The sequence below is a fragment of the Microcaecilia unicolor genome, chromosome 14, assembly GCF_901765095.1.
Source record: "Microcaecilia unicolor chromosome 14, aMicUni1.1, whole genome shotgun sequence".
Classification (NCBI taxonomy): Eukaryota; Metazoa; Chordata; class Amphibia; order Gymnophiona; family Siphonopidae; genus Microcaecilia; species Microcaecilia unicolor.
Genome location: NC_044044.1, coordinates 48,840,450 through 48,854,179, shown reverse-complemented (window position 1 = coordinate 48,854,179; position 13,730 = coordinate 48,840,450). Strand labels below are relative to the sequence as shown.

The following is a 13,730-nucleotide window of genomic DNA, read 5'->3' as shown; positions in this document are numbered from 1 at the left end:
GTATAGGACAATCAAGCCATTGTGACATCACTGATGAGGTTGGCTCTTATTGGTGGCCTGAGGCATTATGACATCACAATATTAGCTCTGGTTACAAGAGACTACTACTACTACTACTACTATTTAGCATTTCTATAGCGCTACAAGGCATACGCAGCACTGCACAAACATAGAAGAAAGACAGTCCCTGCTCAAAGATCTTACAATCTAATAGACAAAAAATAAAGCAAGCAAATCAATTACACTTGAATTCTTTAAAGTACCCTAAAACATGTTACATATTTACACATTTAATATGGTCACTCAGTGGTGTTCCTGGGGGGGGGGGGGGGGGGGGGGGGGGGCGGTGGGTGCGGTCCGCCCCGGGTGCACGCTGCTGGGGGGGGGGGGGGTGCTGCGCGCGCCTGTCCGTCGTTCGTTCCATGCTCCCTCTGCCCCGGAACAGGTTACTTCCTGTTCCGGGGCAGAGGGAGCATGGAACGAATGACGGACAGGCGTGCGCGGCACCCCCCCCCCCCCCCAGCGGTGTGCACCCGGGCGGGTGGGGGGGGTGTCCCTTCACCAGGGGGGAGGGGTGCGCATCGGCGATCCGCCCCGGGTTCAGCCCCCCTAGGAACGCCACTGTGGTCACTTTGCATATTTAATGTATTCTACCTTAATTAATATGCATATTCACTTCATTATTATTCATTTTCAATAGGTTTCACTAAAAGATTCAATTACGAACATACCTTATTATTTTTATGTTGTTCGATTACTATTTTCATTTTTGAATATTTTTCATGTTCGATATGGATTGTTATTTATGTGCAATATAGACCCCTGACGCAGCCGCTGTGTGCCGAAACACGGCCCGTGTCGGGTCATTCAAGAAAGAATTTGATGTTCAAGCTGTATGATTGAAGAAATTCTGTCCTGATTTTGAAGGCTCCTGGTGCTGCTTTTTGCCGTTTCAAATTTTTCCCAAGGACACAGCGACAACTGATTGTGGAAGTTACGACACATCGCAGAAGAAAATTAAAAAACAAAACTGCAGGCCTTTCTTGCTAAGTTCAGTGTTCCCAGACTCCACAGTAAGGAAGAGACTGGACAAAAATGGGATTGAGCATCGAGGCTCATCTCACTTTTGCAAAAACATATCTGGATGATTCCCAAGCATTTTGGGAGTATGTATTTGGACAGATGAGTCAAACGTGAAGGTTTTCTCGTTTTGTCTGGCATAAAACAAATACAGCATTCCACAGTAAGAACGTCAAACCAACAGTCAAACGTGGTGTGGTGATGTTTTGCTGCTTCTTGCCGTTATTGAAGGGACCATAAATCTACACTGTGCCAGGAAATTTGTAAGGAGAATTTCCAGTCATCTGTCGGTAAGCTGAAGCGTAATTGGGTTGTTTAACAACACAGTAATCCAGCACATAAAAGCACAACTCCAGATCTGAATGGCTGAGGAGAAATTAAATTAAAAGTTTTGCACTGGCCTAGTCAGAGTCCTGACTTGAACTCAATAGAGATGCTGCGGCAGGACCTGAAATGAGCAGTTTCATGCATGAAAACCTACCAGTGTGTCTGAATTCAAGCTGTTCTGCAACTAAGAGTAGCCTAAGGTTCCTTAAAAGCAATATGGATGACTGATATTAAATTATAGGATGCATTTGGTTGTAATTATCTCTGTTAAAGGTGATGTAACTGGTTAAGTTTAGTGGCAGTTACTTTTTCATATGGTTGTTGGAAAACTTTGTTCCTTAAATAAATTTATTTTATTTATTTTTTATTTTTGTTACATTTGTACCCCACGCTTTCCCACTCATGGCAGGCTCAATGCAGCTTACATGGGACAATGGAGGGTTAAGTGACTTGCCCAGAGTCACAAGGAGCTGCCTGTGCCGGGATTCGAACTCAGTTCCCCAGGACCAAAGTCCACCACCCGAACCACTAGGCCACTACTCCACTGTTGCTACTATTGGAGATTCCACTAGCAAAATTCCATGAAGAAGTCGGCCCTTGCACATCACCAATGTGGCCACGCAGGCTTCTGCTACTGTGAGTCTGACGTCCTGCACGTACGTGCAGGATGTCAGACTCACAGAAACAGAAGCCTGCGCAGCCTTCTACATGGAATGTTGCTAGTGGAATAGCAGTGAAGACAAAAGGGGAGGTAAAAAATCCTCACGAAACCGTGAAGATGACACAAAAAAGTGAGGAGAATGGATGAGGATACCAACTGTTTTATATTTATTCACTTAAAAAATTATGTGTACATAACAGCGACCCGACACGGCCGTGTTTCGGCACAATGGCCTGCTTCAGGGGTCTTTATTTGCAGATAACTCTCAAGAGAGGAGTATTTAGATGCTCGTTTTTCAAAATATATACATCTCATATATATTATTTTGAAGAGAGGAGACCAGAGAAATTTGTTTCCTGTTAATTTCCTTGGAGAATATACTCTCAACTACATCATTCAAGGTTATAAAGACCCCTGAAGCAGGCCATTGTGCCGAAACACGGCCGTGTCGGGTCGCTGTTATGTACACATAATTTTTTAAGTGAATAAATATAAAACAGTTGGTATCCTCATCCATTCTCCTCACTTTTTTGTGTCAGCTAGTGGAATAGCAACATTCCATGTAGAATCTCCAATAGTAGCAACATTCCATGTAGAATCTCCAATAGTAGCAACATTCCATGTAGAAGTCGGCCCTTGCAGATCACCAATGAGGCCGCGCAGACTTCTACATGGAATGTTGCTAGTGGAATAGCAACATTCCATGTAGAATCTCCAATAGTAGCAACATTCCATGTAGAAGTCGGCCCTTGCAGATCACCAATGAGGCCGCGCAGACTTCTACATGGAATGTTGCTAGTGGAATAGCAACATTCCATGTAGAATCTCCAATAGTAGCAACATTCCATGTAGAATCTCCAATAGTAGCAACATTCCATGTAGAAGTCGGCCCTTGCAGATCACCAATGAGGCCGCGCAGACTTCTACATGGAATGTTGCTAGTGGAATAGCAACATTCCATGTAGAATCTCCAATAGTAGCAACATTCCATGTAGAAGTCGGCCTTTGCAGATCACCAATGAGGCCGCGCAGACTTCTACATGGAATGTTGCTAGTGGAATAGCAACATTCCATGTAGAATCTCCAATAGTAGCAACATTCCATGTAGAATCTCCAATAGTATCTATTTGATTTTAGTTACATTTGTACCCCGCGCTTTCCCACTCATGGCAGGCTCAATGCGGCTTACATGGGGCAATGGAGGGTTAAGTGACTTGCCCAGAGTCACCAGGAGCTGCCTGTGCCTGAAGTGGGAATCAAACTCAGTTCCCGAGGACCAAAGTCCACCACCCTAACCAATAGGCCACTCCTCCACTGTTGCTACTATTGGAGATTCTACATGGAATGTTGCTATTCCATGTAGAAGTCGGCCCTTGCAGATCACCAATGTGGCCGCGCAGGCTTCTGCTTCTGTGAGTCTGACACGTCAGACTCACAGAAACAGAAGCCTGCGCAGCCTTGTACATAGAATGTTGCTAGTGGAATAGCAACATTCCATGTAGAATCTCCAATAGTAGCAACATTCCATGTAGAATCTCCAATAGTATCTATTTTATTTTTGTTACATTTGTACCCCGCGCTTTCCCACTCATGGCAGGCTCAATGCGGCTTACATGGGGCAATGGAGGGTTAAGTGACTTGCCCAGAGTCACAAGGAGCTGCCTGTGCCTGAAGTGGGAATCGAACTCAGTTCCCGAGGACCAAAGTCCACCACCCTAACCACTAGGCCACTCCTTCACTTAATAATTCAAAAACTGTGTTATGTGTTTGCTCATGTTTCCTCCTTTATCTAATATTACATTTTGTTTGACGATCAGAAACCTTTCAGTGTGACACACATGCAATAATAGGGAAAATCAGGAGGGGGTGGGGGGGTAAAAACTTCTTCACGTCACTGTAAGTTTGTACCTGAAGCAATGGAGGGTTAAGAGGCTTGTCCAAGATCACAGGAAGCCGCAGTGGGATTTGAATCTCGACTTCTCTTGTTCTCAGCTCGCCGCTCTGACCGTTAGGCTACTCTTCCACTTCTATATCTTGTGGATATCCTGAAAGCCAGACCTGCCCATGGCTCTTGAGGACCAGAATTGGGCCCCTCGGTGTATAACAGTGTATTTTTAGGGGGTTTACGGGTGGGCAGCTGTTACCAGTGTGCTTGGCTACCCTTGTGGGGGGGCTGGTTTAAAAGTAGAGGCTTCCAGCCAGCTTTGTGTGGTGCTTTTTTACCCTGTTGCTTCTGAACACTTGCAGTTCCAGTGTTTCTAGGTGAAAGCTAAGACTACAGGTCCACAGATACACTTGGGGATAAAGTGGGTATAATTCTGGCACTTTGAAAACTTATTAACAGCAGTGGAAGCAAAGACCTGTGTTCTTCTGCTTCCCCCTAGTGTTGCAAGGCATGAATTGCAGCGTACGTTGCTTTTTCACATAGCAGGATCTGCCTGGCCATAAGAGAGCAAGCTTCTTCCTTTATGAGCAAATTCACAAGTGTTTTTGGATCAGCCACCTTTTGAGATGTGCGGTCCGCTCTGCAGATGCTACCCATGGCTCTTCCATTCTTCACCCGCCAATGCACCGGACTCTGAGGCTGGTTGTTGGGGGAGATTAAGAGAGGGAGAGTCCATCTGAATTGCAGAAAAATACTGGGATATGGACACGTTTCTAGAAGCACAGGACAAAATGTTAAGATGATGGGGGTGTTTTTTTCAGATAATTTTGCCAGCTTGAACTACTACTACTACTATTTAACATTTCTAAAGCGCTACCAGGGTTGCGCAGCGCTGTTGAATTAACAAACGAGGACAGTCCCAGCTCAAAGGAGCTTACAATCTAAAGGACAAAAAGTGCAGTCAATCAAGATTGAGGCAGTCTAGATTTCCTGGATAGTGGTACAATGGTTAGGTGCCGAAAGCGACATTGAAGAGGTGGGCTTTGAGCAAGGATTTGAAGATGGGCAGGGAGGGGGCCTGGCGTATGGGCTCAGGGAGTTTATTCCAAGCATAGGATGAGGTGAGGCAGAAAGGGCTGAGTCTGGAGTTGGTGGTGGTGGAGAAGCGTACTGAAAGGAGGGATTTGTCCTGTGAGCGGAGGTTACGGGTAGGAGCGTAAGGGGAGATGAGGGTAGAGAGGTAGTGAGAGGCTGCAGATTGAGTGCATTTGTAGGTTAGTAGGAGAAGCTTGAACTGTATGCGGTACCTGATCGGAAGCCAGTGAAGTGACTTGAGGAGAGGGGTGATATGAGCATATCGGTCTAGGCGGAAGATAAGACGGGCAGCAGAGTTCTGAACGGATTGAAGAGGGGATAGATGGTTAAGTGGGAGGCCAGTAAGGAGTAGGTTGCAGTAGTCAAGGCGAGAGGTAATGAGTGGATGAGAGTTCGGGTAGTGTGCTCAGAGAGGAAAGGGCAAATTTTGCGACTGTTCACGCTATCCAAAAATACTAGGACTAGAGGGCATGAGTTGAAGCTACAGTGTGGTAAATTTAAAACGAATCGGAGAAAATTTTTCTTCACCCAACGTGTAATTAGACTCTGGAATTCGTTGCCGGAGAACGTGGTACGGGCGGTTAGCTTGACGGAGTTTAAAAAGGGGTTAGATAGATTCCTAAAGGACAAGTCCATAGACCGCTATTAAATGGACTTGGAAAAATTCCGCATTTTTAGGTATAACTTGTCTGGAATGTTTTTACGTTTGGGAAAGCGTGCCAGGTGCCCTTGACCTGGATTGGCCACTGTCGGTGACAGGATGCTGGGCTAGATGGACCTTTGGTCTTTCCCAGTATGGCACTACTTATGTACTTATGTACTTATAGAGAAAGAAGCGACAGGTCTTGGCTGTCTGCTGGATATGGGCAGAGAAGGAGAGGGAGGAGTCGAAGATGACTCCGAGGTTGTGGGCAAATGAGACGGGCAGGATGAGGGTGTTATCAACTGAGATAGAGAGTGGAGGGAGAGGAGAAGTGGGTTTGGGTGGGAAGATAATAAGCTCGGTCTTGGCCATGTTCAGTTTCAGGTGGCGGTTGGACATCCAGGCAGCAATGTCGGATAAGCAGGCCGATACTTTGGCCTGGGTTTCCGCAGTGATGTCTGGTGTGGAGAGATAAAGCTGGGTGATATTGAAACCATGAGATGAGATCAGCGAGCCCAGGGAAGCTTGAACACTCCGGTCTGTGCAGTTTCACTTTTACGCCTCTCGAGTTTGGCTTCTACCCTGAGGAAAATTGTGGAGCAGTGAGCGATCTACTTTGTGCATTTGCTTGAATGAATCTTTTCATAAAGGAAGTTAACAAATCCCAATAAATAAATTCACACATAGATTCCTGTGGGCCAGGGTTGGCCACCTCCAGTTCACGAGTTAAAGGAGCTCTGTTTTTTGGAATATCGTTGCCGGAGAATGTAGTGACAGCAGCTGGCCTTACGGAATTTAAAGGGGGTTTGGACAGATTCCTGGGGGGGGGGAGGGGGGTTGCCGGGTTCTTGAAGCCTGGATTGGCCGCTGTCGGAGACAGAATGCTGGGCTTGATGGACCCTTGGTCTTTTCCCAGTATGGCGGTGCTTATGTACTTATGAATATGCAGGAGAGATTAACTGCTCAGGGTTTCTAAGATAGCCAAAAATGAAATGCATATCAGAGAGATGTATGCACTGGGGGTCTCTGATCGCCTTTTCAAAAGAGTGTGCAATGTGTTTGTGAGATCACAGGGGAGGTTAAGAAACTCACCCAGGGTTGCACAGCGAATGGTGAGGGCCAGGGGGACGGGAGAAAGAAGGGGGGAAGCACAGCATAGTCTACAAGCTCCCAGTAATGTGTTCAAGCACTGTGTCAGAACAGTGGTCTTGAGGGGAACAGGCATCTCTTTTATATGTGACTCTGGCAACCTCTGAACTAGGGGCGAGCGGAGTAGAGTATGGACTTCCCATGATACTGGCATAGGAGTTAACTTTTCAAAATGACTAGAGGTGCTAAATTTGACACACATTATCCTACCTGGACACAGTGCAGAGGGTTGTTCAATATTGGGGATAATAAGCACCCACAGAGCTGGTGTCTGTGGACCCTGGGGACTGACCCCTTTCCTCTATTGAGATGCATTTGTAGTCACAATGAGGGCCACACCCTGCTCCAGCTCTGATTGGTAACAGGGCACAAAAGCTGCTTAGTGGATGGGAGGGTCTTACTTCCCCCCCTCCCAACCCCTAATCATCTGATAAGGACTGGGGCACAGGTGAGATGGGGCTTCCTTTCCCATCCAGGACTTCTTACTCCCCCTCTGTGCTCCTCACACAGAAAACTCCACCAATAATTCCACTGGACAGTCCCGGGCTGTCATTGCCGCTGCTGCTCGCCGGAGAGACAACAGCCACAACGAGTATTACTATGAGGAGGCGGAGCATGAGAGGCGGATCCGGAAGCGCAAGGCTAGGTATGTCTGGACGGGGTTATTTAAAAGAGGGGTGGGGGTTTAATGGTAACCAGACCGTATAGAGCTTTGACTGTTACATGGAGCCAAGATGTTGGTGAACAGCTGAATGCAGCTGGAAAGATCACATACAGCAATACTTAATAAAATAATGTTTATTTGAAATGTTATAAAACTTTGTTGTAGCTTGCAGATAACCTGATGTAGCTGCTTGATGTTTTGGAAACTTTACCAGTAAAACCAGCTTGACATGTTCGTTTTAGTGAAACCACTTGGCTTCCTGCTAAGGTTACATGAAAGGAAATAGGCCATCTAGATAACTATAAATTGCAGCACATCTACTTTACAATACATTTAATGCCAATCGGAGAAAATGTTTCTTCACTCAACGAGTAATTAAACTCTGGAATTTGTAGCCAGATTAGCTTAGCAGGGTTTTAAAAAGGTCTGGACGGCTTCCTAAAGGAAAAGTCCATAGACCATTATTAAATTGACTTGGGGGAAATCCACTGCTTATTTCTGGGATAAGCAGCATAAAATGTTTTGTATTTAAGATCTTGCTAGGTATTTGTGACCTGAATTGGCCACTGTTGGAAACAGGATGCTGGGCTTATGCAGGGTCCATGGGAACCCCAGATCCTTGTTAAGTTTAACACCCAACAGAAAGGACTTAACAAGGACCTGGAGTTCCTAGCCCATTATAAACCATAAAGCTGTATGTCTCTGTTGATCACCCCACCCCTCACCTATCCACACCCATCCTGTTAGAATATCAATGATATGCTTTGATGTCCCCATGCATACCTCCTACCCACCCCCATCCTCCCACCCTGTCAGACTGTCATAGTAATGCTTGAATGTTTTCACTTATATACACTGTCAGCTAGCACATTTGCTTATTTCCGATCTGACGAAGAAGGGCAACCTTCGAAAGCTAATCAAGAAATGTATTAAGTTATGTCCAATAAAAAAGGTATCATCTTATTTTCTTTTCCATGTTTTATTTTGTTTGATTTCTATTGATAACAGAATTCGTCAAATTAATTGGATCTACAAACACAAGTTTTACCCCCAAACTTAACAGTACATTTACATTTGGAAAAAGGTCCCTCCTAGGGTGACCAACTACTACTACTTATCATTTCTATAGCAGCACTAGACATACGCAACGCTGTACACTTGAACATGAAGAGACAGTCCCTGCTCGACAGAGCTTACAATCTAATTAGGACAGACAAACAGGGCAAATAAGAGATGAGGGAATAACAAAGGTGAGAATGATAAAATACGGGTACTTAACAAGTGAGTAAGGGTTAGGAGTTAAAAGCAGCATCAAAAAGGTGGGCCTTTAGCCTAGATTTGAAGATGGCCAACTGAGGTCTGGGGACCAAAAGGCCCTCCTCTCAAGTTGTGGTTTCCTGGAGAAGTCAGACAATGCATTATTAATTTGTTGTGACCTTGCAGTAATCGTTTTGTCCCTGATATCTGGCTGTTATTTTGGGTCTCTTTATCTCACGTCAGGTTGGTGGTAGCTGTGGAGGAGGCCTTCACACACATCAAACGACTGCAGGAAGAGGACCAGAAAAACCCACGGGAGATCATGGACCCTCGGGAAGCGGCACAGGCCATCTTTGCCTCCATGGCCAGGGCGATGCAGAAGTACCTAAGAACCACTAAGCAGCAGCCATACCACACCATGGAAAGTATTTTGCAACATCTGGAGTTCTGCATCACCCACGACATGACCCCCAAGGTAGATTCCTGGGTCGCTTATCTGAGCATGGGTTGAGTTCGTTGTGGGTCTAATTCGCTCAGGATAACAAGTTTGAAGTGGGGGATGGGGGGGAGGGATGTTGCCTGCGCTGCTGCTAGAGTGAGTCTCTGCAAGTAGAAGAGCGATGTTCAGGGGCTTGATTTCTTTGTTTTCTTTTTTTTTTTTTAATTACACACTTTTCAAAAATAACAAGTAAATTACTTGTACAGACAGATAAATGTAAAGAAAAGAAAAAATAAATAATTTTCCAGTTAAGAAAACAACCAAGTAATAATTTAATTGCAAAATTATAGCTCAAGTCTGCCACAATTGAAGGGATCCAATACTAATAATTGAGCTACTGAGGGAACTAGGATTGTTAGCAAAGGGGGTGTACAAAGAGGAGGTAAATGGTTCATCTGATAGTAACATAGTAGATGACGGCAGAAAAAGACCTGCACGGTCCATCCAGTCTGCCCAACAAGACAACTCATATGTCCTACTTTTTGTGTATACCCTACTTTGATTTGTACCTGTGCTCTTCAGGGCACAGACCGTATAAGTCTGCCCAGCACTATCCCCGCCTCCCAAACACCAGCCCCGCCTCCCAACCACCGGCTCTGGCACAGACCATATAAGTCTGCCCAGCACTATCCCCGCCTCCCATCTCCGGCTCTGGCACAGACCGTATAAGTCTGCCCAGCACTATCCCCGCCTCCCAACCACCAGCCCCGCCTCCCAACCACCGGCTCTGGCACAGACCTTATAAGTCTGCCCAGCACCAGCCCCGTCTCCCACCACCGGCTCTGGCACAGACCGTATAAGTCTGCCCAGTGTGAGCCTGCTTTGGTGGCTACTAAAACCTTGCCCTTACCTCGGCTCTTAGGTTTCAGAGCCCAAGGTGCGTTCAAAGAACAGGTAATTATCCTCGGCCAACTATTCACAGCTCCCTTCAAGGCTACTTTTTTCAGCTTCAGAGGAACTGAACAATTCCTCGTCATAATATGACCGACGCAGACTTTCCATTTCTCCCTCATCTCCTACTGGACTCCCCAACTCTCCAGTTCTCCCGGGTCCCCTCCAGGGCTCTTAGAAAACACTTTCTGATGGGCTCCTTCCAATAATGGGGATTATGAGGTCTGAAACAGTGCAGTATAGATAATTAGCATATGCTTATTTCACCAGTCAGATTGCAGAAATATTATTCAGAAGATTGAGAGGTGACTTTCATTCTAATGGAGGACAGAATTTGGTCTTATGGCTGGGAAGCAGGTATCTTTCAGTGACATTAAAATTTATTTTCCAGATAAAAATGTGTTTTATAATTGATTGTGGAATCCTGATCACACTGCTAAAGTCAACAGAAAAAAAATAAATGGAAATGAGCGATGTCGTTACTGGCGATACCTTACCTTACCTCATAACATTAAATCTGTTGTCCATGTTCACAGCCCACCTTAGGGCGTTTGTATTATGGGATCAGAAGCTTTCTTTGATGTCTGAGCCTGGGTAATGTTCCTTCCTCTGTGGTATCATGGGACAATTTTTCAATTTTTTATCAAAACACAGACAGTGCAAACGTCTTACCTTCAGTTTGTTCCCCGGTTTTCACATTGAAAATATGTTCTCATTTTTGTTTTGAAACTTGCCAGGGTAGAAAGTATATGTAATCTCTTGTGCCTGATTTTCTTACAGGCAATCCTTTTCTGAAAAATCATTTGAAAATGCTGTCAATGAGCATAACTTTCCTCCCCCAATGTAGATTTTCTCCTCATTAAGGGAGGATGTTTTTCAGACAGCCAATTAGTGTAGGTAAAACACTTCTGACCCCATGAAGGTGCATTGGAAGTGATCTTCCTCATGGTCCTCATGGATCCTCAGGAGCTTAGCCAAGATTGGGAGGCGGGGCTGGTGGTTGGGAGGCGGGGCTGGTGGTTGGGTGGCGGGGATAGTGCTGGGCAGACTTATAAGGTCTGTGCCCTGAAAATGACAGTTACAAATCAAGGTAAGATATACACAAAAAGTAGCACATATGAGTTTGTCTTGTTGGGCAGACTGGATGGACCGTGCCGGTCTTTTTCTACCGTCATTTACTATGTTACTATGTTTATGATGCTATGAAGATGTCTCATCAGCCAATCATGTTGCAGCTTTCATCCATCAACAGGTGCCTTGCAGCCATTTTGTTTCCTCATGTAACTAACTGCCTTCTCTCTTCTCTCTCCACCTTTCTCCTTTTTCAGGCCTTTCTTGAAAGATATTTGAGCCCCGGACCCACCATCCAGTATCACAAAGACCGCTGGCTGGCCAAACAGTGGACACTGGTCAGTGAAGAGCCCGTGACCAATGGCTTGAAGGACGGTGTTGTTTTTGTCCTCAAGCGTCATGACTTCAGCTTAGTTGTCAGCACCAAGAAGATTCCTTTCTTCAAGCTCTCGGAGGAGTTTGTGGACCCCAAATCTCACAAGTTTGTCATGAGGCTGCAGTCTGAGACCTCAGTGTGAAGTGTGGGACTCCTGTAGTGGGAGGATATCGAACAGTGTGTGTCTTGAGACAGACCAAGGCTCTGCGTACAAACCTCCGCCTGTGTCCGTTTTCCATTCTTTCTCATTCTCTGATGTTTCACTTGTGTTGTCTGTCCCTGTTCACCTTTCCCCCAGCACCTCTGGGAGAAAGCATCAGTGTTTTTCCTTTCAGGGAAACAGTCACATTTCCCAAGTCCTGTGAAGTTATTTGCAGGATTTTTAAGCTTCTTTCTCCTTGATAATTGGTAATACAAATGCATGTAGACTGCCGTCCCCTTCCTTCCCAACTTCTCTCTCCCTCTTTCTTTCTTTCTTTGTCTGTCTCTTCTTTGTGTTACCTTCTCTCTGTCTTACTCCTGAGTTGAGATGTGACTTCCTCTATTCTTTTGTATGAGAATTTCGCCCTAGACATTTTTAACATTCTTTCAGAGTTGTCCTCTAGTCATCTCATCTCTGAGGGTCTCGAGGTCAACGCCTGCTGCTGCAGGGGTCAAACACAGAGCTGGATATCAAGGGCTAGCCTTTTTTGGCTTTTCTAATAACAGGGTTCATTTCCTTCAAGTAGTGGTGCTGGGGCTCTCAATTGGCCTCTTGTTCCTGCGCTTGGACTCGGAAGGACTCCTGGAATCAGAAGTTGGTCTTGGATTTGTTTTTTGTTTTTGTTTTTCTTTAACACACGCACATATGAGAGAGGGCATTTGAAGAAAGACAGCTGCCCCAAATGTGGTCACCGAAGTGAGTGTCGCAAATCATGGGTGTTGCAGTGATTTTGTGACCACTAAATGACTGGCCTGGCATTTGGACTGTTCTCATTGTTTTGTTCTTGGTTTTTGTTTTTAAGACTGTCTCGTGTTTGTACATAACAGGACAAGGGCTTTCTGGCCCTTGTGACCTGCTGTTTTCAGAATGTGGGACTGGGACGTGGAATGTACCACCCTAGGCCTTGGGAGTGTCATATGTCTCTGTACCGCTCTGCACTGTTACAACCTCACCTGAAATAGACCTTACAGACCTGAAAAGGGGTTTGGAAAGCTGAGAAAGAGGAGTTTCTGACACGGAGGAGAAAATCTGGCCATCCTAAAAATTCCTTGTTCTTGAGATACAAGGAAAATGTATGGGCCCAATATTCGTCTCGCTGCAATTGGTGGTTTTAAGCGGCTGGCAGCCGTGGACTGAATTAAATCCGGATATTCAGTGCTGAGCCGTGTCTTGGTGTTGACATTGAAAATCTGGATTAGCTGAACTAACTTTATGCGCTTAGTTAGCAGACCGAATATCACTGCTGACCGGATAAATCCCGGTTCTGCCCTGGCACTGGCCGGACAGCCCTGCGGTGGTCAGAGGAGGTGTTTAATAGCACTGCGGAGTTACATGCTGTTGAATATCCCCTCTCGGCATAATTTAACCAGGCAGGAGTTAAACCCTTTGGAATATCAGGCCCTGAGTTTTTGAAAATCCATCTAGGTACACAGATATTACTGTATATATGTGTGTATACTTTGACACAGACACACACATACACACTGATACATTGTGTTATTTGCACACAAGGGGTTGTGGTATCCGGGGGGGGGGGGGGGGCATTGTTAGAGCAGTGGTACTTACTGACAAGCCTCGGAGTGTGCCAAACTATTGGAAGCTGAGCAACAGAGGTATTCTGGGTGGGTGTGGGGGAGAAAGGGTGACCATCTTTGTTCATTCTTGCCGTATCATCAGCCCAAGGTTGGTGGAAATATATTTTAAGGTTTCCAGCAGCTGGCTGTAGTGCTTTTTTTTTTTCAGGGGGGGGGGGGGGGATTCAGAGAAGAGTAATCTCATAATGGAGTCAATTTCCATGGTGTGAATTCTGTGTGTGGCTACCCCTGTCATAGTCCCTTTGCCCATTCAGGTGCCCCCTTCTACTGGTAAACAAGCTGCTCATCTTTACCCCACTTTATACCACTAGGGAGACCTTTTTTTTTTCAATATT

The 13,730-nt window shown here is 45.5% G+C and overlaps 1 protein-coding gene across 1 annotated transcript in view; it reads left to right on the top strand.

Moving 5' to 3' along the window:
- LOC115457777 (vang-like protein 2) overlaps positions 1-13,459 on the top strand; it is a 42,107-nt gene extending 28,648 nt beyond the window's left edge. Inside the window, exons 6-8 of the mRNA XM_030187367.1 lie at positions 7,351-7,486; positions 9,005-9,236; positions 11,480-13,459. Of these exons, the coding sequence (XP_030043227.1) occupies positions 7,351-7,486; positions 9,005-9,236; positions 11,480-11,740 (629 nt within the window). The 3' untranslated portion in view covers positions 11,741-13,459. The remainder of the gene's footprint in view (positions 1-7,350; positions 7,487-9,004; positions 9,237-11,479) is intronic.
- The last annotated feature ends 271 nt before the right edge of the window (positions 13,460-13,730 follow it).